This window comes from Macrobrachium nipponense, chromosome 22, assembly GCF_015104395.2.
Source record: "Macrobrachium nipponense isolate FS-2020 chromosome 22, ASM1510439v2, whole genome shotgun sequence".
NCBI lineage: Eukaryota > Metazoa > Arthropoda > Malacostraca > Decapoda > Palaemonidae > Macrobrachium > Macrobrachium nipponense.
This window is the reverse complement of record NC_087213.1, coordinates 47,458,075-47,485,378: the sequence shown is the minus strand read 5'-3', so window position 1 is coordinate 47,485,378 and position 27,304 is coordinate 47,458,075. Positions and strand designations below refer to the sequence as shown.

The window sequence follows — 27,304 nt, the reverse complement described above, 5'->3', positions numbered from 1 at the left end:
AATTTTAAAGGGGTCGCATCATACAAGCGGTATAAAATTAGCGTGTGCCGGTCCTATGCTTTCCCAAATCGGCAGATCGCGATAGTTACTACCGGAGGAAAACAGTAGATCTTTTAAAAAGTTATGCTTTACTTGTACTTCACTATATCCAATAATATTGTATGCATTCTCATATTACTATTGTATTTTAAAATACAAAAGAGCGATCGTGCGCCATTTGCATTATTTTGGTTTATACAACATGTTTAACTGTTCTAGACTAACCATCTATAATTTCCAAATCAGTTGATTAAGGACAACACCGAAGGATTTTTTACTTTTTGTTTTGTTACTTGAAAACTATTTTTTTCTTTTTAGGATACGCAGGTAAGTGAAAATTTATTAAAGTAAAAAAAAATGCATAAAATTAATAAACTAAAATCCTCCAAAGTCGTTCTCCGTGTCCGTATCAACAAATACTGCTCCGAATTCTTTGCCATCAAGGCAGTCATCATATTCGTCATCTTCCAGATCTTTGATCATTTCATCTTCATCTCCTGATCTCGTATAGGACATCGTCAATTCACATGTTTAAACTGTTCTAGACTAACCATCTAGTATAATTTCCAAATCAGTTTGATTAAGGCACAACACCGAAGGTTATTTTTACTTTTTGTTTTACTCAGTAAAAGAAACATTGTTGACTTGAACTATTTTTTTTGTTTTCATTTTTTTAGGGGATACGCAGGTGGAAGTGAAAATTTATTAAAAAAAAAATGTATAAAATTAATACACTAAAATCCTCCAAAGTCGTTCTCCGCGTCCGTATCAACAAATACTGCTCTGAATTCTTTGCCATCAAGGCAGTCATCATATTCGTCATCTTCCAGATCTTTGATCATTTCATCTTCATCTCCTGCATCTTCGTACAGGACATCGTCAATTCATATGGAAGGTATAGTTCTTGTCACCGTGGCGAGCTCTCTGGCGTGGCTTTTAAAGATCTGCCCTTATGCTAATGTTTTACAACAACAACAACTGCCCGTGTGTGACAGACCTTTGAATGTCCTTGAGACAAACCCCGAGGCTATAATTATAAGATTATAAGGGGTTTTCATTCCCAGGTACTTTAATCTCCTTCCTATTCGGCCCTGCTCTCTCTCTCTCTCTCTCTCTCTCTCTCTCTCGTCTCTCTCTCATCTCTCTCTCTCTCTCTCTCTCTCTCTCTAAATCTTACAGCTGTCCGAGTGAGAGCTTTTTTCATGGGACAACATAGGGCCTCATTCGCATTTTCTATACCTATTTATTTTGTATATGATTGCCCTTTCTCGGCTGTGAAGTTGATGTCTATCATGGCTGTGAGGAATAACTTGTAAGTCGGTGTCAAAGTCACTCCACACTTCAGTCAGGCCAAAACTTTGCCATTATCGCATTCAAGCAATATTCAGTCGTTGTTTCCTATCTATTATTTTCTCAGAGAGAGAGAGAGAGAGAGAGAGAGAGAGAGAGAGAGAGAGAGAGAGAGAGAGAGAGAGAGAGAGAGAGAGAGAGAGAGAGAGAGAGAGAGAGAGAGAGAGTCTGTCTGTATACGATTGTTTATTTTCTCACTCGTCAAACTTACTGTTATGCTTTATTTCATATTTCCTTGCTCACCAATTTATTCTATACCTACGATATTAAGAAATCAAGATATGTGTAGAAGGGAGAACTGCCTCCAGACTGTACAGTCAGTAGGGTTTATTTAAACGCACGTGGAACTGGTTGAAATATTCGCAACAGCACCAAAATGAGATGCCCTGTTGATAGAAAATCTGACTCCGTTTCTTGTTATTTGCATAAAAAGCTTTATCAATCGTGAACCTACGTAATTTATTTAGAATTCTGCGCAACGGAAAAGATAATATTTGATATCTGTAAATGGGAGAAATCGGTTTTATTCTCTGTTGTTGGGGGTTAAAATTTGGCAGATATGCGATCAAACACGTGGGTGGGACCCAAAACAGCCCAGCCAGAGAGCTCCGCTCATTTTGTAAATGCTATTGTTTGGCGTGCTAGGCTTACCCGATTCATTTGGGTGTGCGCTGCAGCAGCTGCTACTGCTACTCAAATATCGCATTTTTTCTTACTAATCCCAAGAGTTGACCATGGAAAATCCCAAGATTAACCATAAATCCCAAGATAATAAAATAATTGACATATGCCAAGCTTTGGAGTCCTAAATATTTACTCTGTCTATCAAGAAAAGATACTGATAAATTGAATTGACTGAGAGAGAGAGAGAGAGAGAGAGAGAGAGAGAATGAGAGAGAGAGAGAGAGAGAGAGCAGAGAGACGAGAGAGAGAGAGAGAGAGAGAGAGAGAATTCTTTCATTGTAATCAGTAAAATACACTAATAAAAACAAAAACTAGGTACTGTATGCAAAGCGCACACATCATTGTTAGCTTCCCGTGTGTTACGTGTAAACGTTCATTCTAAGAAATTCACAGAGTAGTATAACTAACACCTGATTGGCTGGTTGGTAGCCATGGAGATCTGTTATCCAATGACTGCCCTCTGCTTTTGTTCTATTTATAGACATATGCCGTGGATGACACTAGGTTTGAACGTTACCATGTTCGTGATTTTCTGACTGCTGACGGCAAAAATTACTCGATAATTTTCTTTATATAATTATTTCTTCGTGAAAACAATAATATAACGGGATCATTTTAACTATAATGTATAGTGGTATGAAAAATACCAGTGTGTCGTAGCGATGCGTCATCAATATAGTGGTATGAAAATACCACATGGTGTTGTAGCGATACGTAATCACAAAGTACAAATCCTTTTCCCGGACCATCCTCAAAATTTTACGACTCTTCAACTGCAAGATCGATATGGTGATATATATTATATAGTCATACTTATTGTTGAAATTCACAAGTTGAACTGCAAAACATTATTAGATTTTGATTGTTATGTACATATATTTTTTTGCGTTTTACGGAATGTTTGTTTTGAAAATAATAGCTATTAGTGAACATATGATATTCATTGTCCCACTATTTTATTATAGGTGATCTTAATTATCTCACATTCATGTAACAGTATTATATTAATATTTATTTAAATAAACTGTAATTAATAAATAACAATAATGAAAAACAAAGGAAAAAAATGTTTTTGCTGCAGTAGTGATGTTTGTTTGATTATGCATCTGACCTCACATTTCCGAAATTGAAAAATTCCAAAAACCGAAACATCGGAATGTGTGTGTACTGCACATTTATTTTTAAACACCCACACGATGTCTACACATTTACTGTTACCCGTTGGTGAAAGACTCAAATTACAGTATTTATTTCTGAGAGAGAGAGAGAGATGGGAGAAGAAGAGAGAAGAGAGGAGGAGAGAGGAGTAGGGGAGGGTACGAGAGAGAGAGAGAGCGAGAAGAGAGAGGAGAGAGAGATAGAGAGAGATGATGAGAGAGATTTAGGACTCCAAGGCGTGTTATTTTTATAATTCTTTTATTATCTTGGGATTCTTTTTTAATCTTGAGATCTTCTATTCAATTCTCGAGATTAGTAAGAAAATTACCGTACTTCACTAGCAGCAGCACACATCTGAACGACTCGGCCATTAGCACGCTAAAGCACCAACCTTATGAACTGACCTCGGAAAAGGAACTCGCATGATACATGAGATACATGACAAAACCACTGTTTATTGGTGAAAATTTTGGGGTCGCATGATATGCGAGATTGCACATTACTCGAGTATATACGGTATATATATATATATCATATATATATATATATATATATACTATATTATATATATATATATATATAATATACATATATATATATATATATAATATATATATATATATATATATATATATATATATATATATATATATATATATATATATATATATATATATATATGTATGTATATATATATATATATATATACATTCAATTTATGTATTTAGCCCTCTGGACCAGACTACTGTAACCACCTAAGGTCTCTAGTGAAATTTAAGCTATATAATTTGTGCACTAACTGTTATAACTCTCAATGCATTTTTTTTTCTCACCAATATTATTACTATTACCAGTATTATGTTTACTATCTTTTATGCTACCTCAGCTATTTTGTGGATAAGTGCCGATTACTAATTTTTCCTATCATGTTGACTCATATATCTAGATTGTGTATGTTACTGTGTATTTTGTATGTTCATTGTATATGGTCTTGAACCGAAATAAAGGATATTATTATTATTATTATTATTATTATTACTACGTAATGTAAATTTAGCAATGTACATATGTCATTGGTGATATTTTACCCTGTTAAAGATTTTAGACTTGTGTCCGTACTATTATTTCAGGGTCTTTAGAATGTAGTAACAGTACGTATGCATATGTACTACGTACTGTACCTACTATTGTACTGCATGTAGATTAGTGGGACAGTATGTAGTATCCTAATTTTCTATAACAAATTCCCAGCCTTGGTTAACCTAATGCTCTTCTTTCAGGTGAGACGAATACCGAGATTGGTTGTGCCCTTGGACTGAACAGAACTACTGTTCAGTTTATAGTGAAAGATAAAGAACGTGTTATAGAGCATATGAAAACTGGTTCGTCGATGAAGGCTGCCATTACTACTATGCAAGGGGCCATGACTGGAATTGGGAAACAGCATAACCCCTATTTTATAGAAATGGAGAATTTTCTGTTGGTCTGGCTTGCAGACCTTAACCACCGGAATATTCCAGTGAATCTTGCTATGCTTCAAGAGAAGGCCAAGAAACTGTATCAAGTCGTTGTGGAGAGGAGAGGCAAAAGCAGCAGAGCTGAAGCGTTTTTAGCCAGCAGATGCTGGATTGATTGTTTCAAGCATCGGGCAAATTTGAAAAACCTTAAGTTGCAGGGCGAGGCTGCCAGTGCAGATGAGGAGCCAGCCAAAGAATTTCCTAGTGTACTTGCTATACCACAAGCTATACCACAGACCAAGTTTTCAATGCAGATGAGACAAGCTTGATTTTGGAAGTGTATGCCTAGTCGTACCTACATAGCTAAGGAGGAGAAGACAGCACCAGGCCATAAAGTCAGTAAGAAGAGACTGACTTTACTTCTTAGGAGCAATGCCAGTGGTGATTTCAAGCTGAAGCCCTTGTTGGTATACTAGGCTGGAAATCCAAGGGCACTTAAGGGAGTTTTCAAGCCTCAACTTCCTGTTATTTGGAAAGCAAATAAGAAAGCGTGGGTGACTCTGAGCATGTTTGAGGAGTGGTTTCATGATCACTTTGTACCAGGAGTCAAGAAGTATTTGCAGGGGAAGGGTACAGAATTTAAAGTCCTCCTGGTGTTGAACAATGCCCCTGGTCACCCAGCTAATTTGGGCGAGATTCATCCTGAAGTGCAGGTAGTCCCTGCCACTCAATAACACATCGCTTTTGCAACCGATGGATCAGGGAGTTATTGCTACCTTCAAGGCTTACTACACCAGGAGGACATTTCGACTACACCAAGAGGACATTTCGCCATGTCCTCAGTGTTACCAAAAATAGTACTGGCAAGTTGGACGTCAAGCAAGTCTGGAAGTCCTACAGTATTTTGGATGCTGTCAAGAACATCGAGGCTGCGTGGAACGAGGTTAAGAAAGCCACTTTGAATGGGTCCTGGAAGAACCTGTGTCCAGATTTTGTGATGGACATTACAGGCTTTAAGAAGGGAGACACTGTTGATGCTGTGAGAAGAACCATTCTTCAGTATGGTAAGAATCTCAATTTGGAAGTGGAAACTGAGGATGTGACTGAACTGCTAGAATCCCATGGAGAGTTGTTATCAGCAAAGGACCTTTTAGAACTGGAGAAGCAAATGATCGAGGAGGAGGAAGAGGAACCAACCCCACAGCCCAGGTTATTAAATGCTGCGCCTATGTCACAAGCTTTGCTTGCTTTGAGCAAGCACTGACAATGATCGAGGGACAGGACCCTAATGTCGAAGGGTTCACACAGATTCAAAGGGACAGTTCAAGATGCGTTCACTTTTTACAAGGAGACTGTAAAGGAGAAGCAAAAGAAAACAACCATCCAAGCTAAACTTGAGGTTTTCAGCTTCAAGAGAAAGTCTACAGCACCACCTGCCACTCTTAACCTAGGTACGTACTAAAGCATTCTTCCCTTTTATTGTTTACCACTTTACAGTATGTAGTACATACATTTATGTTACTAAATATATTGTATGTATATAAAATGTTTTATAAATTGTATTCAGTTTTATGGTACAGTAGTATTACAGTAAAACTTAAGTATATGTAGTATGTGCAGTATAGGTAGTGTACATAGTACATAATTATACTTACATATACATCAATAATTTTTTTTCTCCTGCAGAAAGAATGTCCAATAGTACTGAACTTGACACAATAGAGTTATCTCCACCCTCTACCAGTAAGGAATTAATATTACATAATCATTTTATCTGTTTTACTGTATACAGTGGACCCCCCGTATTCGCGTTCTCCGGATTCGCGGACTCACACATTCGCGGATTTCTCTCGGGAACGTTTCCCTGCATTATTCGCGGAAAATTCGCGCATTCGCGGTATTTTTCTATGAGAAATATCCACAAATTCCTGGTTTTTGTTATCAATTTCATCATAAAATGCACTTTTTGTGATAAAACTATTAAAAAAACCAAGTATGAAAATTTTTAGTGGTTTTTCTTTAGTTTTAACTAACAAAATAGGCTGTTTTTAGCATTTTTATAGGGGTTCCAAACAAGAATTCGCGATTATAACTATTCGGGGGTGGGGGGGGGGGGGGGGGGGGGGGTCTGGTACGCATCCCCCGCGAATACGGGGGGGCCACTGTAATGTACATACCTTTGTACTTAATTTTTAATACATCCGTAATAATACATAGTATGTATGCTGTAAAGTATACATATATGTACATTATACAATACATAGTAAGTATAGGTATGTACTGTAATGTGCATACATACTAATATTAATGTACTGTTACATAACCTCATTTATTTTCATTGGTACTATTCCAGGATTGAGCCACTGCATTCCAAGTCCTGATCCTGATGAACCTCCAGTGCTAGATGACTCTCCAACTGTATCTGGTAAGGAACAACTTTTTTTTCATTTGTTTTTATTGCACGTATGTATGTGTGTACACTATAAAGTACTACGTACTGTACAATACATATAGTACTACTAGCAACTATGAACAGTGCTGCTGCATAATCTAATCTTTATCATCATCATTCCAGGATTGAGCCACTGCCTTCCAAGTCTTCCTCCGGATGACCCTCCATTAGCAGAAGAAGGAGCAGCTTCTCCTGAACCTGTAAACCCTCCAGTAGTAGTACTAGATGACTCTCCGGATGTATCTGGTAAGGAACTTTTGTACTAATACATATATGTATATTCATGTACACATAATGTGTACAATACATACTACAGTGGGGAAAAAACTCTCTATCACGTGAGTATATATAATGTTGTAAAGTGTCCACAATAATACAAAGTGTTGCAAGTATATGTATAATTTTTAAAACTTTACAAAAAGCTTTCGAACCCTTCCCTGGGTTGAAAGCTTTTTGTAAAGTTTTAAAAATTATGCACGGACTCGCAACACTTTGTATTATTGTGGACACTTTAGAACACATACTACAGTGCTGTTGCATAATCTAATCTTTTTCATCATCATTCCAGGAATGAACCACTGCCTTCCAAGTCTTCCTCCTGATGACCCTCCACCTGTAGAAGACCCACCAGCCTCTCTAGCTGTATCCGGTAAGCAATTTTTTTATTTGTTTTATTGTAATACATAGATAAATTGTTTTATATAAGTACTAGTACTACATAATACATATAGTACAGTACTACATAAATTGTTTTACTGTATACATACGTACTATGTACGGTACTGGTATGTATGTACATTCTATATACTAGTGTACATACTAGTACTAAACAGGTATAGTACGTATTTCTGCATGTACATACGTACTAGTATTTCATAACCTAATTTTTTTTTACTGTCATTCCAGGTTTGATCAGCTTGTTTCATTCCTTTGAAGAATCCTTTGAGGGATTCGAAAACGATTCTAAAGGTACAGTACAGTAGTATGTAGCAGTTCATAATAGTACATGGTAAGTACTGTACACACTACTATGTACAGTGGATCCCCCGTATTCGCGTTCTCTGGATTTGCGAACACACATTCATGGATTTCTCTCGTGAACGTTTCCCCGCATTATTTGTGGAAAATTAGCGCATTCGCGGTATTTTTCTATGAGAAATAGTATCCACAAATTCCTGTTTTTTTTTATCAATTTCATCATAAAATACAATTTTTGTGATAAAACTATTAAAAAAACAAAGTATGAACATTTTTAGTGGTTTTTCTTGAGTTTTAACTAACAAAATAGGCTGTTTTAGCATTTTTATAGGGGTTCTAAACATTTGCAGGTTCTAACTATTCACGGAGGGGTCTGGTAAGCATCCCCCGTAAATATGGGGGGACCACTGTAATACGAAGTAGTAGTATACGTAGGATGTACTATACTACATACGTACGTATTAGTATGGAATTCTTCACTTTATTAGTATACATATTTTTGTTCAAGTGGTTTTATAAATTTTAGAAATGTATATACATACATACGTACATATACGTACATAGTACCGTAGAGTAGTAGGTGTGTACTGTACAGTTTGTATCATTACTTACATATTCCAGATCGAAAAGTTGGTCCCTCCTCCCAGCCCACCTCACCGTCTCCAACTGAATCATCAGACACAGTGATCCCGTCTTCGAATCTGAACTCACCTGGGCCAAGATTTATACGCTCTCAATGTCCATCAGATAAGGAATTCTTCATTTTTAACTAATTTTGGGTACACTACTATGCTCACTGCAGTAGTGCACTACATTACTATGTCCTACTAGTATACATAGTACGTATTAGTAGTACATATACGTACTGGGCTTACAGTACATATGTACATAGTATGTATTACATACATATTGTATAATTTTTATCATTCCAGGCTCCCAATCACAGGCAGATTCCACTAGTACATACTACTATAGTCCTTAGCCTCTCCAATCCTAGTAGTAGTATGCACAGAAATGCCTATCCCAGTAAGCAAGCCAACCACTGGAATTAGGTAAGGAATTTTTCACTAATGTACTACATATACGTACATATATAATGAATTGTTATAGTACATATCTTAAAAAGGGTGCGGTAATGAATTGTTAATCTCAGTTTTTTCCAGTTAGAGACAGGCCGCTTAGTGACAAGCGCTAGGCTCCTTGAAGAATGCTGATATGAAAAACAGCCAGGAATGATGACCAATGCAATCTGAGGTCGGTGTCACCTGAAAAAAAATCACATGCTTGGGACATGCGGCACCCATGGTTGCTAGGCGCCCACAGGGCGTGTCTGCATGTGTGTTCGTAGCATATGATATATGGGCTTGATGATAGGTGATGAGAAGAAGAGAGGACACTCTTTGATTACTTGTGACAGTGTGCAGAACACACCTGGAAGAGGTTTGAGATGGCCCATCGAATAAGGTATCGTAAAACAGAACTTTGAAAAAGTTAACCTTTGAAGTGGGAGAAAGAGAAGTGTGGTGTGTACACATTCCTTTTGATTATCTTTCATGTGTTAAGTGGTGTAATAATTATGATCTCTTTATTTCAGATGGGTTCAATGTAACCGTATAAGAGAATGGGTTCTCTAAGACTTATTTGACTATTAAGAATGGTGTGGTTAATCAGACAGTGAGATTTAAGGGGGTACTTACTTACACCTGGTTTGGGAGAGGAAAATGACAGTTTTACAGTTTTTTTTGGGGTCAGACTTAATTAATCTACGTAATTCCACTTTAATGTATTCATATTGTTCCATTTTAATGTTACCTGACTTGGGAAATAAAAAGTATATTTTTGTATCTACGGGGATTCATTAGCCCAGTTTGCATTTTAGCTAACACCCAGAATGATCTGCAACGAACGAGGTAGGTGCAGTTGCCTGTTTGTTTAATATTGTTTAAACGAGTGTCATTTGGTCCTAAAAACTCGTTCAAGAGATTTGGTGGCAGCGTTAAAAAGGATTCATAGGCCATAGGTAACACTTCCGAAGAGACTATGGATAGATTAGGCATATTTTGGGAGGGTGTTTGTAATTATGGATCGGGCAACTCATATTATTAAAGAAAAGGATTTTATAAAACAATACTAGTAGTATATAATACACTAATACGATTGTATACATTTATAAAAATGTATGTGAAAATTCCTTAATTTCAGTGGTTTTGAAAGATGTACTATGTACTACATAGTTGGATACGTAGGTTGTGGGAGATGACAGGTGCATTACGTACTACATACTGAAAGTTGCTGATGAAATGTACGTCTGAAATGAAACTATGAAAATTTGTAGTACTAGTACTACTGTACTAGTACATTTATCATAAAAAGGGATTTTGACGTAGGAAAAATCTATTTCTGGGGGAAGACCTGTGTCGCCCGATGAAAAATCCCTGTAACTCATTTTTCTAGTATAAATAAACTCTATAATATACCAGAGAAAAAGCTAACATGGTTATGCTGAAGTTACTACCCTCAGCGCGATCACCCAAAGGGTGTCGGTATAAGTATAGGGGCGTTGTGTTACCACAAACCACAGGTCTTCTGCCATTTAGAAGGTTCCCTTCAAAATCTCCCTCTGTGGTGAGAGCCGTTACAATGAAATACTACCACCCGTCCCCGCTCGCCACTACTACTAATACCCACGCGCTACAATTCCCATTCCTGAAAATAGTTCTACAAACTTGGATTAGTCAGGGTGGGAAAAGAATGTTAATAGGGTTACGGTTCATCGGGCGACACAGGTCTTCCCCAAGAAATAGATTTTTCCTACGTCAAAATCCCTTTTCTGGGATCGACCTGTGTCGGCCGATGAAAACATACCAGAGAATGTTATACAAGTTTTAGTCTAAATTATATATATATAAATAGGGTTAATAATACCCAGTATAAAAAGTTATAAACAGTTTTAATTCTTATTGTTAAGTATATAACTTATAACTAGTATTAGAATAATTGTAATGATAATTAAATTTCTTAATTTACAATTAACATAGCATTATCAAAATCAATGGAATTATACCCTCTTAGTACATTGGGCTTAATATGTCTCATAAGACCAAGGAAAATATTCTAGTACTATCATCATAGTACAATAGGTTAATATATACATATATACACTTGTATACAACAATTCGGTAGCGGGATCAATAACCAACGTGTAGCCCGGTCCGGAAAAAAAGTATGGTGGGGAGTGTGAGCGAGTCATGTAGGTAGAAGGGTCATGCAAAGGGAGATAGTAAAAGGAATAGTTTTGTTCAAAGGTTTCTAAGGAGAAACGTCAGTCTGTTCTTCAGGAACAACCACAACCCCAGCTGCCACTGCTGAAAATTTTAGGGCCTGTAAATTTTTCAGGTAGTGGCGCTTAAACACTGCTGGGGACTTCCAACCTGTGTACTTTTTAAGGTCCTCAAACTTCATGTTTTGAAAATAATTAGTTGAGGTGGCAACTGCTCGGATATCATGGACATGTGGGACTGAATCCGGATTAGCTTGTTTAATAAAATAAAGTATCTGTTGCCTAATTCCTCTTAGAGTTATCGTGCCCCCTTTGTCTCTAATAAAAAGAGAGCCCGATGTTATTTGAGATGTTCTGGACATAAAGGATTTTAGTGTATGAACAGGACATAATGTTTTATCTTCTGGAAGAGGTAGAATTTCCCAAGGTGTCCACCTATTTTGTGGATCTTCATTTTTTGCCAAAAATTGTCTATCTGGTGAAAGTAAAACTTTTCCAGATGGTAGGAATTCCACATGTCCTGGATCCCTAGACAGAGCTGACAATTCAGAGATTCTAGCTCCAGAGGCCAGAGCTACCAAAAACAGTGTTTTTCTTAGTAGTGCTGAATAAGAACAATTATCATTGTCTAAATCTGATGCGAGTTTAAGAACATCGTTCAAACACCATGATATAGATTGAGGACGACTAGTTGGTCTCAAACGTGCACATGCTTTTGGAATAGAGGAAAAGTATGTGTCTGCCAAATTAATATTGAAACCTACTTGAAAAATCTTCTTTAGGGCAGATAGTGCTGGCAGCTAAGCCTTTTTCATGTAATGATCTAAAGAAAGAAATTGTAAGATTCGTATTCATTTTTTTAATATCCCTATCTTTAAAAAATATAGCCAATTTTTTCACTGCAGAATCATATTGTCTAATTGTAGAATCTCTCTTATCTGATTCTACAAACAGAATATTTAATGGATCTATGTTTGCTTCCTTTTGTGCTGCAAACTTCATGAAGTCCATAAAGTTAGGGCACTCAGAATTCTTGAGGAAGCTTACACAGTTTGCGTTTGTACTATCTGTGTTAGATTTGGGGATGGAATCTTTTGAGGTTTGAGTTTCATCTCCATGATAAGGGGATACCAATTGCTCTTCGGCCAGTTGGGTGCCACTAGTGCCAGCTGGCCTTTGAATGACCTTAGCTTGTGTAATACCTTCAATAGGAGGTTCACTGGAGGAAAAAGATAAATTCTCTCCCATTTGTTCCAGTCTAGAGACATTGCATCGATCGCAAAGGCATTGATGTCTATGTTGGGAGCGACATAACAAGCTAACTTGTGATTGGACTCCGAGGCAAAGAGGTCCACCTGTAGTCCCGGAATCCGAGTCGTGATCCATTTGAATGACTTGTCGTCCAGTGACCATTCTGATTCTAGTGGGGTCATTCTGGATAAGGAGTCTGCTACTACATTCCTTATCCATGCCAGATGAATCGCTGACAGATGCCAGTGGTTCTTTTCCGCTAAGAGGAATATTGCTATCATTACATGATTCAACTTGTTGGATTTGGATCGTCTTCTGTTTATGCAATGGACTACTGTAAAGCTGTCTGATACTATTCGAATGTGGATCTTCTTGGACGGTTGTAATTTTCTCAATGTTAAGAACACTGCCATCGCTTCCAATACATTGATGTGGAATCGACGGAATGTTTCTGACCATGTTCCTTGAACTTTCTTGAGGGGTGAATATCCCCCCCAACCGCTCAGAGATGGATCTGTGTGGATGATCAGAGATGGAGGAGGAAATTGCAGTGGAACTGATTTGGATAGGTTCCGTTGTTCCGTCCATGGGAGAAGTCTCTTTTTTAGAATATCTGGGATTCTTGAAACTTTGTCCCTGGATTTGAGGTTTACTCTTGATCTCCAAACCTGATTGATATCTTTCAATTTGGTTTTTAATAGAACATCTGTCACTGATGCGAACTGAAGGGAGCCTAGGATTCTCTCCTGCTCCCTCCAAGATGACCGTCTGTTTTTGATAAAGCGTTTTGTAGCTTTTGCTATTTCTTTGACCTTTTTGGTCGGTAGAGATAGTTTGTGTTTCTTCAGGTCCCACTGAATCCCTAACCACTGGAAGTGAGATGCTGGAGTCAGTCTGGATTTTGCCATGTTTACTTGAAACCCTAAAAATTTTATGAATTTCACTACTTTGGATGTCGACCTTTGACACTCTGCTTCGTTGCTCGCCCATATTAACCAATCGTCCAGGTAGGCTACTAACAGTATTCCTTTCTTCCTCAATTCCTGAACTACTGTCTCTCCTAATTTCGTGAACACTCTGGGTGCTACATTGAGTCCGAAGGGCATTACTTTGAATGAGTAGGCTTTCTTGCCTAGTTTGAACCCTAGGTACGGAGAGAAGTTTCTGGCTATTGGGACGTAATAGTAAGCGTCTGTAAGATCTATAGAGGTGGTGACGGCCCCACGGTCCGTACCTGTGAGATTGTCAGCATATGGAACTTGTCGCAGTGAATGTAGGAATTCAGCCGAGACAAGTCCAGGATTACACGTCTTTCGTTTGAGTCCCTCTTTGGCACACTGAACAATCGTGCTTGAAATCTTATGCTCTTCACCCTCTTTATGGCGCGTTTCTGAAGAAGATCCTTTGTATACTCTAAGAGGTCCTCTGTTGGTTTTTGGAAGAAGCTGACTGGAGGGGGAGGGCCCTTCTCCCACTTCCAGCCTAGACCTTTTGATATTATACTGTGGGCCCATGGACTGAAGGTCCATCGACCCTTGAACAGGAACAATCTCCCCCCTACCTGGGAGATCTCACTGGTTGGTTGCTGGTCTAGATCCTTGCCCTCCTCGGAATCCTCTCCCTCTGGCTCCACCTCGCAATCGAGAGCCTCCTCTGGCTCGACTACTCCCAGCATGTCCTCTATATGGGCGAAAATTACCTCTCACCTCATATGCAGGATTAAATGCTGGGGAAGCCACAACCTGAGACGAAGTTGAAGGTTGAGGTTCCGAGGGTGGCTGGACTAAGACATATTGTTGTGGTGTTATTGCCTTTGAGGTGGACGGCACTGCCTGCATATATCCTTGAGGGCGGGCCCTCTGATAAGGGTTGTACCTTCTTGCTTTTTTCTTTGGCTGTTGATGAGAAGGCGCATCATGTTGCCGTTTGAAGGGAAGACCCCACCTCACTCTAAGACTCTGGTTAGTCCTGGCTGCCTCATGGAGGATGTTATTTACTTCCTCTTTGGGGAAGAGGGTTTCTCCCCAAATGGAAGATTTAATGAGTCTGTTGGGCTCATGTTTAACTGTAGCCCCAGCTAAGACATGTTTTCGACAGGCCCTTCTTGCTATAGCAAAGTCATACAAGTCCGTCTGAAAGATCTGTAGTAGAGCTTTCGTCAGAACTCGAAAGACTTGCTCATCCTCATACGTGGTTGCCAACAACTCCGCCGATGTGACGGCGTTGATGGATCTGGCTAACTTGGTCCTTGTCTCAAACTCCGCCTTGATCATATGGTCGGGGAGTTTGGGTAATCTTTCGGAAAAGAGGTCCGAAGCGCACTTCGGTTCCAATTTACCTGCGGTAAATGTACCCGGAGCGTTATTCCAAGCGTACAGCCCCGTGGGCAACAGAAGAGATGTAGGCTCTGTTTCCCTTAGGACTGGCATTGGCTTGTCCTCGACTATGGCTTGTAGCGTCAACTCCGCCACCTTAGATGTACAAGGTGATGGAATCCCTTCAGGAGTGACGAACATGGTATACTTCCCTTTGTGCGGTGTCAATTTAGTATTGACACAGTTTAGCTCAGACAGACAACAGACCCAGGCAGCTTGGGCTTGTTCTCTTGGGAAGATTACCGTTTCCTTCGGAACTTTGTCCACTCTGACTAGTGCATGTTTTGCTAGTCTGACAAAGCCCGGGAACGGGAACTGCATATCATGTGGGAAGAGCTCATAGTCTTCGATGGGTCGCGACCCGCATCCCTCAATAGTCAATCTCCCATCAACGAAGGGAGCATGCAGGGCCACCCTCCAAGGATTGTCATTCTCAAATGGTGGTAGTTTTGAGGCATCCGGAACCATCATTGATAGGGCTGGTGTTCCGGAGCGAAGGAGACCGGAGAGCATCTCCTCAATAGGCTTCATTCTCTCCGTCAGTGACGAGAGAGCCTGATTGGGGATGTCCGGTGTTGACCCGAGGCGTGCATCAATCTTCTGATCAATCTTCTGATCGATTACTCCAGCGACCTTGGCTAACAGCTGGTTAGTAAAGTCTACTGGATCGAAGGACTATTCCGCCGCCTTAGAGAATGTTCCTGGCCCTTGTGTAGGGGAAGGACTTAGGGCAGCAGGCACATTGACGGATGATGTCGACGGCTGTGACGCCGAAGACAACTCCTTCGCCGCTGGCGGAACAGACTTCGTAGCCTTCTTTAAAGTCTTTTTGACTTTAGGAATTACTGATTGTATTCCTTGTTTTGCAACGGGCTTTGTAAAGCCCTTGAAGGATGAAGAAGAAGCAATGGAAGGAGAAGGACTAGGAATGGAACTCGCTCCACTTACCTCCCCACCTACCTGTTCCTCCGTGACCATAGGTTCGGCGTTGATATTTATCCCCGCCACATCGTCCATGAGCTCTTGCTGCTCCTCCATGGTGGTCGCGGTCTCGGCACGTATCGCTTCGATGAGGGGTCTGGCAATATCCCTGGCCACTGCTGTGGTCAGTGTGGCCCCTGAGAAAATCATAGCGCACAGGTCCGCATCTAGGACGTATGGTTGGCCTTTGGGAACATTTTTGCCAAACCCCCCTACCCACTTGCGAAGGGACACCCTAGCATCGTGGTAGGCAGCCGGATCCGTCTGTAATTAACGTTCGTTTTAGTGGCGGATCCGTTATTTAAGCTAGAATACTTATGACTAAATTTCTTAAAATAACTAAGCCAAATTCGTGATGTTCTTACCTGTTCATTAGACATGATGGTCACCAAGTCATAACAGATCATACAAGCATCTGGATGCCAGACCACGTAGTTCTCCAGCTGTACGGCGCAGTTCGCATGCGTCCTGCAAACTACGTGGCCAAACGAGTTACTTAACGTTGCGGGGCATCCCTCCGCCTGGCAACGAACCACCTGTAATGTGAAAATTCTTAATCAGTTTCTTCCCTGGTGGTTGAAATTATTAGCGAAATATTTCGTTGCCGAAATATTTTGTCTAGACATGCATTAAAGTATCTCTAGAGAACTCGTGCATTGTTTCTATCTATTGGCGAAGTATTTTACCGAAATACTCCGGGACCAACATAGTACTAGTTATCCACAACTAAATTAAAACTCATAAGTTTTGATGTCGTTTAAACTTGTTGACGAATTATTTCGTCGCCGAAATAGTTCGGAACCGACTCAATACTAGTTATAAACAACTTAATAAAAAACTCGTAAGTTTTTAGTTTGATACCGGCGGAATATTTCGTTTCCGAAATATTCCGTACCGACATAACTGCTACAGTTTTCTAGAAACACTTTGTTTTTCAAAATTGTTGGCGAAATAAGTTGCCAAAATATTCCGAAACCGATGTAATATTAATAATTGGCTTATCTTAAGGAGGCTTATAAAATAAAAGTGTAATAGCATAAACAGATAATTTCCTTTAAGAGGCATGCTTAAAAATATACGCCGAACTTCGTCGATGCCGAAGAAGCCCTTATATTTATAGAACATCGACTGAGAAGCCATTGTATATTAGATAATAGCTCACCTCTATAGTTGCCGAAGCAAGGAATGAATCAGATGAAGTCCGGTAATACCGAACTTCACGTACTATTACGTTATACCCTGCCTCTAAATATTCCATTAATTATACACTCTGTTCGCCGAGGCTCCAGAGATAAAGAAATTATCAGAGGTTTGTTTGTAATAGGCCATGTTGCCTGGCTCTACCCCTGGTCCAAGCTGGGTACCACTCATAGGCTATGTAGCCTAGATGTTTTTGATGACTGGCCGTGGCTCGGCGCGATCGAAGGTGGTCCAACCCTGTCAGGAGGTTATCCAGGTAGGCTAGGCACATAATACCATTACTTAGGGTATTTTATTTAGACTAATTACAATAACATAACATAAGGTGCATAGGAGTAATCTCTATATATCTAGTACTAATCTACAAAACCCCTGGTATCCCTTAAATTCCCATTGTAATGGGACATTTCACTCGACCGCACTTAGTTAAATCATTTTTTAGATCTAAGACGTTAGGACGAGAAAAACTAATCTTAAGCTCACTAGGCTTATTAATTTAAGCTAACTAGGGGTAATTCAACCATGTATCCAATTAAGGATCAAATATGGTTATGATTGTGAGACTAGCCTAGATTCGAGACGGGCTCACGAGCACCGCATATTTATATTGCTAGTATATAAGCCATATTAACGTGAAATGCAACCGATAACTGTATAAACAGAAATATTGCCTTTTAATACTTTATAACTAAAGCTAAGCCTATATATATAATCTGAAACATGTCATGCGGAATTCGCTGTAGCTATGCCGACGCTCAAAATGGCGGTCCAGGCAATCGCACCCCCAACTTATATTTTGAGGGGCCAAGGCCAATAGCATACTTAATTAAAATAATTATGCCATAAAACCAAATGGGGTACTCAACTTTGAAGCAGAAGAAGCTTGAGCACTCATAACTGCAAGGATTAATCCAATATTCACAGATCAAATAGAGCGTAAAAACTTCACAGTGAATCGCACGACTCTATTTACAGGAATGAGAATTGTAGCGCGTGGGTATTAGTAGTAGTGGCGAGCGGGGACGGGTGGTAGTATTTTGTTGTAACGGCTCTCACCAAGGAGGGAGATTTTGAAGGGAACCTTCTAAATGGCAGAAGACCTGTGGTTTGTGGTAACACAACGCCCCTATACTTATACCGACACCCTTTGGGTGATCGCGCTGAGGGTAGTAACTTCAGCATAACCATGTTAGCTTTTTCTCTGGTATATTATAGAGTTTATTTATACTAGAAAATGAGTTACAGGGATTTTTCATCGGCCGACACAGGTCGATCCCAGAAATACTTTTGTTAGTATGTACATACAGTGGTACCTCGAGATATGAAAGGCTCAACTTACGAAAACTCGAGATACGAAAGCAAATACGAAGATTTTTGCGGCTCTACATACGAAAATTGTTCAAGATACGAACGGATGTTGCTGTAAAGTCCGAGATTCGCGCAGACCACCGATAACAACTTTAAAACTCGCACGCTGCCAACTGAGTAGACTTGCCACCATCCTCCCGCTCTCCCATTGGTTCCTGATGGTAGTCACCGCCATAAGATCTTTCTCTCCTATTGGTCAGCATCTCTCCCATGATCCCATCATGCATCTACGTAGCGGCGTGCTTTTTAGGCCACTTCACGGCATCATCGGTATCATACGCACGCACGCAGAATTCGTTCGTTCTATACGATTTCGTTTATTAACGTATATTTGTTAGTGATTTTGTTGTAGAACTACTTTATCGTGTTGTGTGAGAACTTTACTTCATACGTATCCGCCCTACAAAACTTACTTACGTACAGTATATACGTAGTCATGGGTCCCAAGAAACTTGAAGTAGGAAAGAAGAGGATGCTTTCTTTGGAGACGAAGATGGAGATCATTACAAAATATGAAGCTGGTATGCGATTGAGTGTGATCGCCAAGGAATACGGCCAAAATCCCTCAACAATAGGCACCATCCTTAAGCAGAACGATGTCATCAAAGCAGCTACACCTTCCAAGGGCATGACTATTTTGTCCAGCAAGAGGAGCCACGTGCATGATGAAATGGAAAAGCTGCTTCTTGCCTGGATAAAAGACAAAGAAATCGCTGGCGATACGATAACGGAGGCGGCAATCTGTCACAAGGCCAGCACTATTTTCGTCGATTTAATTGCCCAGGTCGAAGACGACGGAGAAGGGACATCGACACCAGCCCCAGACTTCAAGGTTTCTCATAGGTGGTTCGAAAAATTCTGTAAACGGACTGGCATCCATTCGGTGGTGCGGCATGGAGAGGCGGCCAGCTCGGACACAAAAGTGGCCGAAGCCTTTATTAACCCTTTAACGCCGAAGGGGTAAAATAAAAATCGTCTCCCATATGCCGAGGGGGTCTCAGAGTGAGCGCCGAAGCGGAAAAAATATTTTTTTCAAAAATTCACAGCGTGCTTAGATTTCAAGATTAAGAGTTCATTTTTGGCTCATTTTTTTGTCATTGCCTGAAGTTTAGTATGCAACCATCAGAAATGAAAAAATATCATTATCATATATAAATAATGCGATGTATGATAGCGCAAAAACAAAATTTCATATATAATTGTATTCAAATCACGCTGTGAGCAAAACGGTTAAAGCTAACAACTTAATTTTTTTCGTTGTATTGTACACTAAATTGCGATCATTTTGGTATATAACACATTGTAAAACGATCAAAGCAACACAGAGAAAATATTATCACAAAATGATGCATGAATTCGTAACTCGAGGACTTAAAAAAATGTTTTTTTCAAAAATTCACCATAAATCTAAATATTGTTCTAGAGACTTCCAATTTGTTTCAAAATGAACATAAATGATCGAATATTACTATACTGTAAGAGCTTTAGCTTACAATTGCAGTTTTCGACCATTTCGGACAAGTTAAAGTTGACCGAATGTCGAATTTTTTTAATATAAAAATTTTTTATATGCAAATATTTCAAAAATGAGAAAAGCTACAACCTTCACTTATTTGTTTTTGTATTCTACATGAAATTGCACACATTTTCATATATTAAACTCTGTGAAACGCTTAATATGAAACGGAGCAAATATTCCGACAATGGGACGTACGCATTTCGGAGATTTGCGGCGGAGAATCCGCGAACACTGGGAAGGAAAGTTTTTTTTCTTAAATTCACCATAAATCTTTTCAAAATGAAGATAAATGACTGAATATTACTAGACTGTAAGAGTTTTAGCTTACAATTGCGTTTTTCGACCATTTCGGTAGAGTCAAAGTTGACCGAACGTGGTTTTTTTTCTATTTATGGTGATTTATATGCAAATATTTCGAAAATGAGATAAGCTACAACCTTCAATTATTTTTTTTGTATTCTACATAAAATTGCGCACATTTTCATATATAAAACTTTATGTAACAGCTAATTTAAAATGGTGCAAACATTACGACAATCGCACGAAAAAATTTATGATTTTTTTCGAAAGAGTTACCGCGCGGACGTAAGGAAAATTTTTTTTTTTTTCATAAATTCACCATAAATCGAAATATTGTGCTAGACACTTCCAATTTGTTGCAAAATTAAGGTAAATGATTGAATATTACTAGAATATAAAAGTTTTAGCTTACAATTGCATTTTTCGACCATTTCGGTAGAGTCAAAGTTGACCGAAGGTTGAAATTTTGGCAATTATCGTTATTTACATGAATATATTTCAAAACTGATAAAAGCTACAACCATGGGTTGTTTTTAGTTGTATTCTGCATGAAATTGTGCACATTTCCTTATATAATACTTTATGTAACGGCTAATTTAAAATGATGCAAATATTACGACAATCGCACGAAAAAATTTATGATTTTTTCGGAAGAGTTACCGCGCGGACGCGCGGACATAAGGAAAAAGTTTTTTTCATAAATTCACCATAAATCGAAATATTGTGCTACAGACTTCCAATTTGTTGCAAAATGAAGGTAAATGATTGAATATTACTAGAATATAAGTGTTTTAGCTTACAATTGCGTTTTTCAACCATTTCGGTAGAGTCAAAGTTGACCAAAGGTTGAAATTTTGGCACTTATCGTTATTCATATGAAAATATTTCAAAACTGATAAAAGCTACGCACATTGCGCACATTTTCATATGTAATACTCCATGTAACGGCTAATTTAAAATGGTGCACAAATTATGTCAAAGTGACGAAATAATTTCTGAGATGTGTCACTGATACTTTTTAGTGCGATAAGAAAGAAATTCCCGCTTGCGCGCCTGCATAACGATTGTAAACAAAACAACGCCTTGATCCGTGAGCTCCCAGCATCCCCCAAGGCGCGTGATTCAAAAGTTTTTGCCTGGTAGGCCTGTAAGTATTTTTCTGCAAATTTAAAAAAAAACTTTTTTTTATTGACCTACCATACGTCCAATCGGCACCCGACAGACAATTTATGTCTACATTTAATACGTCCAATCGGCGTTAAAGGGTTAAGACGTTCGACGAGATGACTCTCAAAGAAGGCTACAGTTCTCAGCAAGTCTTCAACTGTGATGAGACTGGCCTTTTTTTTAAAAAAATGCCTCGTCGGACGTACATCACGCATGAAGCGAAGAAGCTACCCGGGCATAAGCCTATGAAAGACAGGCTTACACTTGCACTTTGTTCGAACGCCAGTGGGGATTGCAATGTGAAGCCCCTACTTGTCTATCATTCGGAGACTCCTCGAGCCTTCAAGGCCCACAAAGTGCTTAAGGAGAAGCTTCCAGTGATGTGGAGGGCTAATGCGAAAGCCTGGGTAACAAGACTTTTGTTAACCGATTGGGTAAATCTGTGTTTCGGCACGACAGTGAAGAAATTCTTGGAAGAGAAGCGCCTCCCTCTGAAATGTCTGCTGTTGTTGGACAATGACCCTGCTCACCCTCCTGGCCTTGAGGAAGATATCCTAGCGGAGTATTCGTTTATCAAGGTTCTTTATCTTCCGATTAACACCAGGGAAACTACACACATAAAGAGGCAGTGCCACAGCATAAGTGTCACAGGTATACTCCTGAAGGTTAGGATAGCCAACACAGTGAGATATCCAACCATCTACTGCTGCATCCTACGAATGCACACTGTCAATCTAAAGAAAAAAGAAAAAATAATTAATAATGGAGACTCCTCTAATTCTGAAGGGCACTGCCCTTCGACACAAGTGGAGACCTCTAAGAATAAGTCACTAACTCGCCCACACATCCTCCTCCTCCTCCTCACCCAACAAGTGAATGAAGAGGGTGCCGGAAATATATCTCCACAAGGAGAAAATGGCAAAAGGAAAGAATACCAGAAGAGAAAAACTAAGGGCAAATGCTCTAAAGTTTTCCTCTTGGCAAACTTCCAACAGCACAAGCAGCAAGAGGAACATCTCAAAAATATTCATAACAAATATACTTCCATACCCTTATAATCAAAGGGGGTGTGAGAGACACACTGGGAGAAGGTGGCTTGCAAGGCTATCACAAAACTTGGGTTTGTATATCAATAAATATGTATCAAACACACTGTATTCAATATAGTATATTAGAAATAATAAAACAAAAGATCCCACTAGGAAAACTTAATCAACAGTCAGGGAAGCAAAGTGGAGTGTTTACATCCAGTCAGGTGGGTTTCCCCGCCTACCGGACAGTAGTTACGTACTGCCTAACCACCTTCTTCAAGAGTTTTAGTGGTCGTGTTCCAGCTTCACCGTAAGCATTTTGTATTGTAAAGAACCAAGCGTTTGTATATTGTTTAGTAACAAACATGTATAACTTGGTAAAAATTACAAGTGTCTTGTGAAAGGGGTACCATAAAGGGTTGTAAATAGTCACTTTCAACTTCCCATGGAAAGTAGGGAAAACTTTCAAATTTTTTTCTTACACCTAGTGCATTTGCATATCTTCCTCTTTCCACTGATGTTTTTCTTAAACTGGCCAACCTTAAAGTTTGTCCAGTCTGGGGGTGTGTGTGATATATATTTAGCCTGCCCCTATGGGTTAATGCATTGCTCAATAATGCAATAATCGTGAAAAAAGTTCATAAAAATACACTGATAACCTAAAATTGAATTATAATAGATATACGCACAATTAGGTAGGGTAATTTATGTAATGAACCTATACAAGGTTGTAATTAACATTTTAAAAAATTATTTTTATTACATCAGACAACACACCTGAAGTCTGCTGAATGTTTCAGGGTACTTTTGTGCGGCTTCAAACTGTGACATTCCATCAGGGATCTTATCCAATAACTGTGTACGTTCAGCGATTTTTGGGTCAATTGATTCGAGAAAGGCATTTTCAACTGAAAGAAAAGCTTCTCTAAAAACTTCTTTAACATCTTCTTCAGTAGTTTTGCCAGTAAGCTGTTCAAAACTAAGCTCAGCTGGCATTCTCTGTAAGGCAACGAAAATTTATCTTTAAGTATACTTTTCAGTACGGTTAATAGACTACTGTACAGAAAAACCTGTGAATTTCTTGATTAATCAGATGTTATTTCTATTAACAAAATTAGATTATACACCTCATTAAATGGTAAGACCGTGTTCTCTCAGAACAGCTTACAAGCTAACCAGTACCCAAATTTACCCAAAAATATAACTTAATCTAATAAAACTATTGGAAATACCCTGAGTTTGCTAAAATATTAGTTTAATCACAAAACACAACTTATTTACCCTAAATATAAGATACTGTACATAAATGTAATATACTTAGTAATGCCTCAACTTACCAGACTTCTGTAATTATCAGTTACATTTCTCTGATGATATTTGGCTAGGCTACCATTTTGGATGTGATACATTTTTCTCATAAATTCAAAAACTGATTATATTTAGTTTAGACCAAGAACTGCATGTAATTGCAGTTATTTGTAAGATGCGTGCAGGTATCTAGAATGCAGTACATATATTGAATGCAGGTTATATCATATAATCATTGCTACTTATTAGACTAAGTTATTTTTCAGAAGGCCATACCCTAAAGCATCTGATAAGTTAAGGTGCTCCTGTGTTTGATTAAACATAAGATATATAAGTGTAGTGAATACATTCATTTGATAAAAACCTCATGAAAATATCACTGATAAGTAAACTATACAGTCGAACCCCGCTTTTCGCATACTCACCTATTCGCCATTTCTTCATGAAATGTATATACACATTATTCACAGATAATTCGCTTATTTTCAGTATTTTTCATCAAGAAATAATCACAAATTACTGTATTTTCATATAATTTTCAAGACTAAATGCACTTTTTGTTAAAAAAACTATTAAAATATTCAGTTATAAGCATTTTTAGAGGGTTTTCTTGCGTTTGAACTTTCAAAATAGACAGTTATAAGCATTTTTTGAGGGGTCTTAAGTATTTGCAGATTTTAGCTATTTGCAGGGGGGTGGCGCGGGTCTGAAATGCAGGGTTTACTGTATACAGTATCTATATCACTATACAATAGCAGAAACCCTTTTCATATTTTCTGGTACAACTCACGAATATAAAGGAACTGAAGGAGAAAGAGAACATCACGGTGCGACGCACGGACAAGACGGCAGCCTTCGTCTTGACTGATACTGCTGAATACCACCAGAAGCTGGGTGCTATTTTGTCCAATGAGAGCAAGTTCTAGCACCTGACAAGAAACCCGACAGACGACATCAAGAGGGAGGCCAACGGAGTCATCAGCGCAGTGAATGCTGCGACTAACGCTGTCCACCTCCCGCCCATACAAGGAGACTACAGCCTGGGTTATCTATATGGTAACATAAAAACCCACAAACAAGGAAAACCCCTCCGGCTGATCATCAGCCTGCCCCTATGTACGCCTTGGCTAAACGTCTTAATCAAATTTTGACCCCCAACGTCCCGAGCCAGTGCAGCCTGCAGTCGTCAGTAGAATTCCTAAAAGTCATCAAGGACACCCCTGGCACTGGGATTATCGCCCCGCTGGACATAGAGTCCCTGTTTACGAACGTGCCTGTCGATGAAACCATTGACATTATCCTTAAGTGTGTCTACAGGAGTCAGTCGACGGCGCCCCTCAACATACCCGAAGCCTCGCTTAATACACTGCTGGAGATCTGCACAAAGAAGGCCCCTTTCTCCACCCACCGTGGCCAGATGTACCGCCAGAAGCATGGCGTAGCAATGGGCTCCCCACTGAGGGTACTCTTCACTAACTTTTACATGGGCACCGTGGAGGAACGAGTCTTCACCAGGATGCAGTAACCCCGCAGATATGGACATTATATCGACAACATCTTTGTTCAAGTCGACGCCGAGGATGAGGTAGAAGCCCTCCGTCAGGCATTTCAGCAGTGCAGCGTGCTGAATTACATGGTTGAATACAGCACCAACAATCGGTTGTTCCCCTTCCTCGATGTCCTTGTGAGTAAGACAGAAGACGGCCTCCATACTTCTGTCTACACAAAGAAGACCAACCTAGGACTTTGCCTCAACGGTGACAGCGAGTGCCCCGCCAGATTAAAAAGCACGACCGTCAGGGCCTTCATCAGGAGAGCCCTCTCCCACTGCTCGATCTGGCAGGACACTCATCTGGAACTCGACCGCGCCTCCCAAGTACTCGTAAATAACGGGTAATCGAATAAATCAATAAGCAGAGAAGACCGTACAACCCTGGAGAAATGGTACGGTAGTGAGAGCCCGCAACCCCGCCCCCAGGATAATATCAAGCTGTATTACAAAGCCTCCATAAGTTCCCATTACCGTGAAGAAGAGGACTCCATTAAGAAAATTATTTCCGAAAATGTATCCTGACCGACATATCGACCTGATCATTTACTACCAGAATTGAAGGACGCGCGACCTTATTATGAAAAATAACCCCTCTCCACAGGTACGAGACCCCTGAAGCAGACGCATGTGGTGTACCAGTATACATGCCCAGTCCGCGGTTGCAGCGGCGCCTACGTTGGTATGACTACCATGCGCCTGTCGAAGAGACTCTCATGCCACGCCCAAGAGGGGGCTATCAAGAATCACGCCCACACCAGACATCAAGACGCCATCTCCCGGGATGTCATCATCCAAAACACAAAGATCATCGGGAAGGCCCCTGATGCCCGTCAGTTACGCCTGCTGGAGGTGCTTCTCATCCAGCAAGTAAACCAACACTAAATACGACCCAGGAAGAATTTCTCCTCCCTCCGAGTATGAGAAGACCTGCCACCAACAATGACACCACCGATCACGACAACACGGAAGACAACACCCCCGAACGAGATACTCCTGCAGCCAACGAAAATCAAATTAGCTGTGACGTCCCGCAGCGTAGCAAAACGCCCATAAACGTAACCTCGCCACTCAGGAGGTCTAGACGGCTGCGGGACCTACAGCATCGCAACCATCAACTCGGAGAAAGTGGCTTGAGACCTGGCTCAAGCCACCAATGAAAACAAAGACCTACCACCACCAGCCAAGAGGAGATCAGCATTGGCCAGACCCCCTGCTGTCAACCCCAAATATAAGGAGGACGGACACCACACCAAGATCAGTCCACCCTCAGCTTCCCAGCCAGAGGATTTCTGGCAGCTCCGAGAGAGAGAGAGAGAGAGAGAGAGAGAGAGAGAGAGAGAGAGAGAGAGAGAGAGAGAAGAAGAGAGAAGGAGAGAGAGAGAGAGAGAGAGACTTTAATGACTTTGATGACTATGGTATCATAGTTTATCTGTAAAATTCAAAAATATACACCAATTTTAACTCTGTATTTGATCATGACCTCTATAGGCGCTCTAATAGCCTGTCTAAGTAGCACGGAAAAAGCTGCCATTTGGAAAATAAAGAAGAATCTCTACAAGTGTAACGCTGGTGAAGTAGCCATTACTTTTAATAAAGTATATTATTATTATTATTATTATTGTTATTTGAAAAAGTTAATAAACATATAGTACATATACTATAAAAATTCTTTTGTCTTGGTAAGAGAGAGAGAGAGAGAAATTACATGAAAACTTGGTGGCAACAACAACAGCTCCTCCCCCTCCTGTCACATTACTTATATATTTGACAGTTTTAGTACCTGGAGTTAAAGAAAGATGACTGGGATTTCCTTCATTCTTACATTTTATAAACTAAAATCTTACTAAGTCGCTA

At 39.6% G+C, this 27,304-nt stretch overlaps 1 protein-coding gene across 3 annotated transcripts in view; it reads right to left on the bottom strand.

Annotated features, from left to right (window-relative positions):
• LOC135198627 (TGF-beta-activated kinase 1 and MAP3K7-binding protein 1-like) overlaps nucleotides 1–27,304 on the bottom strand; it is a 479,012-nt gene that overhangs the window by 292,412 nt on the left and 159,296 nt on the right. For 2 of the 3 annotated variants that reach the window (XM_064226386.1, XM_064226385.1), the window contains exon 4: nucleotides 23,368–23,589. The exons of the other annotated variant lie outside the window; for it this stretch is intronic. In XM_064226386.1, coding sequence (XP_064082456.1) covers nucleotides 23,368–23,589 — 222 coding nt within the window. The remainder of the gene's footprint in view (nucleotides 1–23,367; nucleotides 23,590–27,304) is intronic. 3 annotated transcript variants of the gene reach the window in all.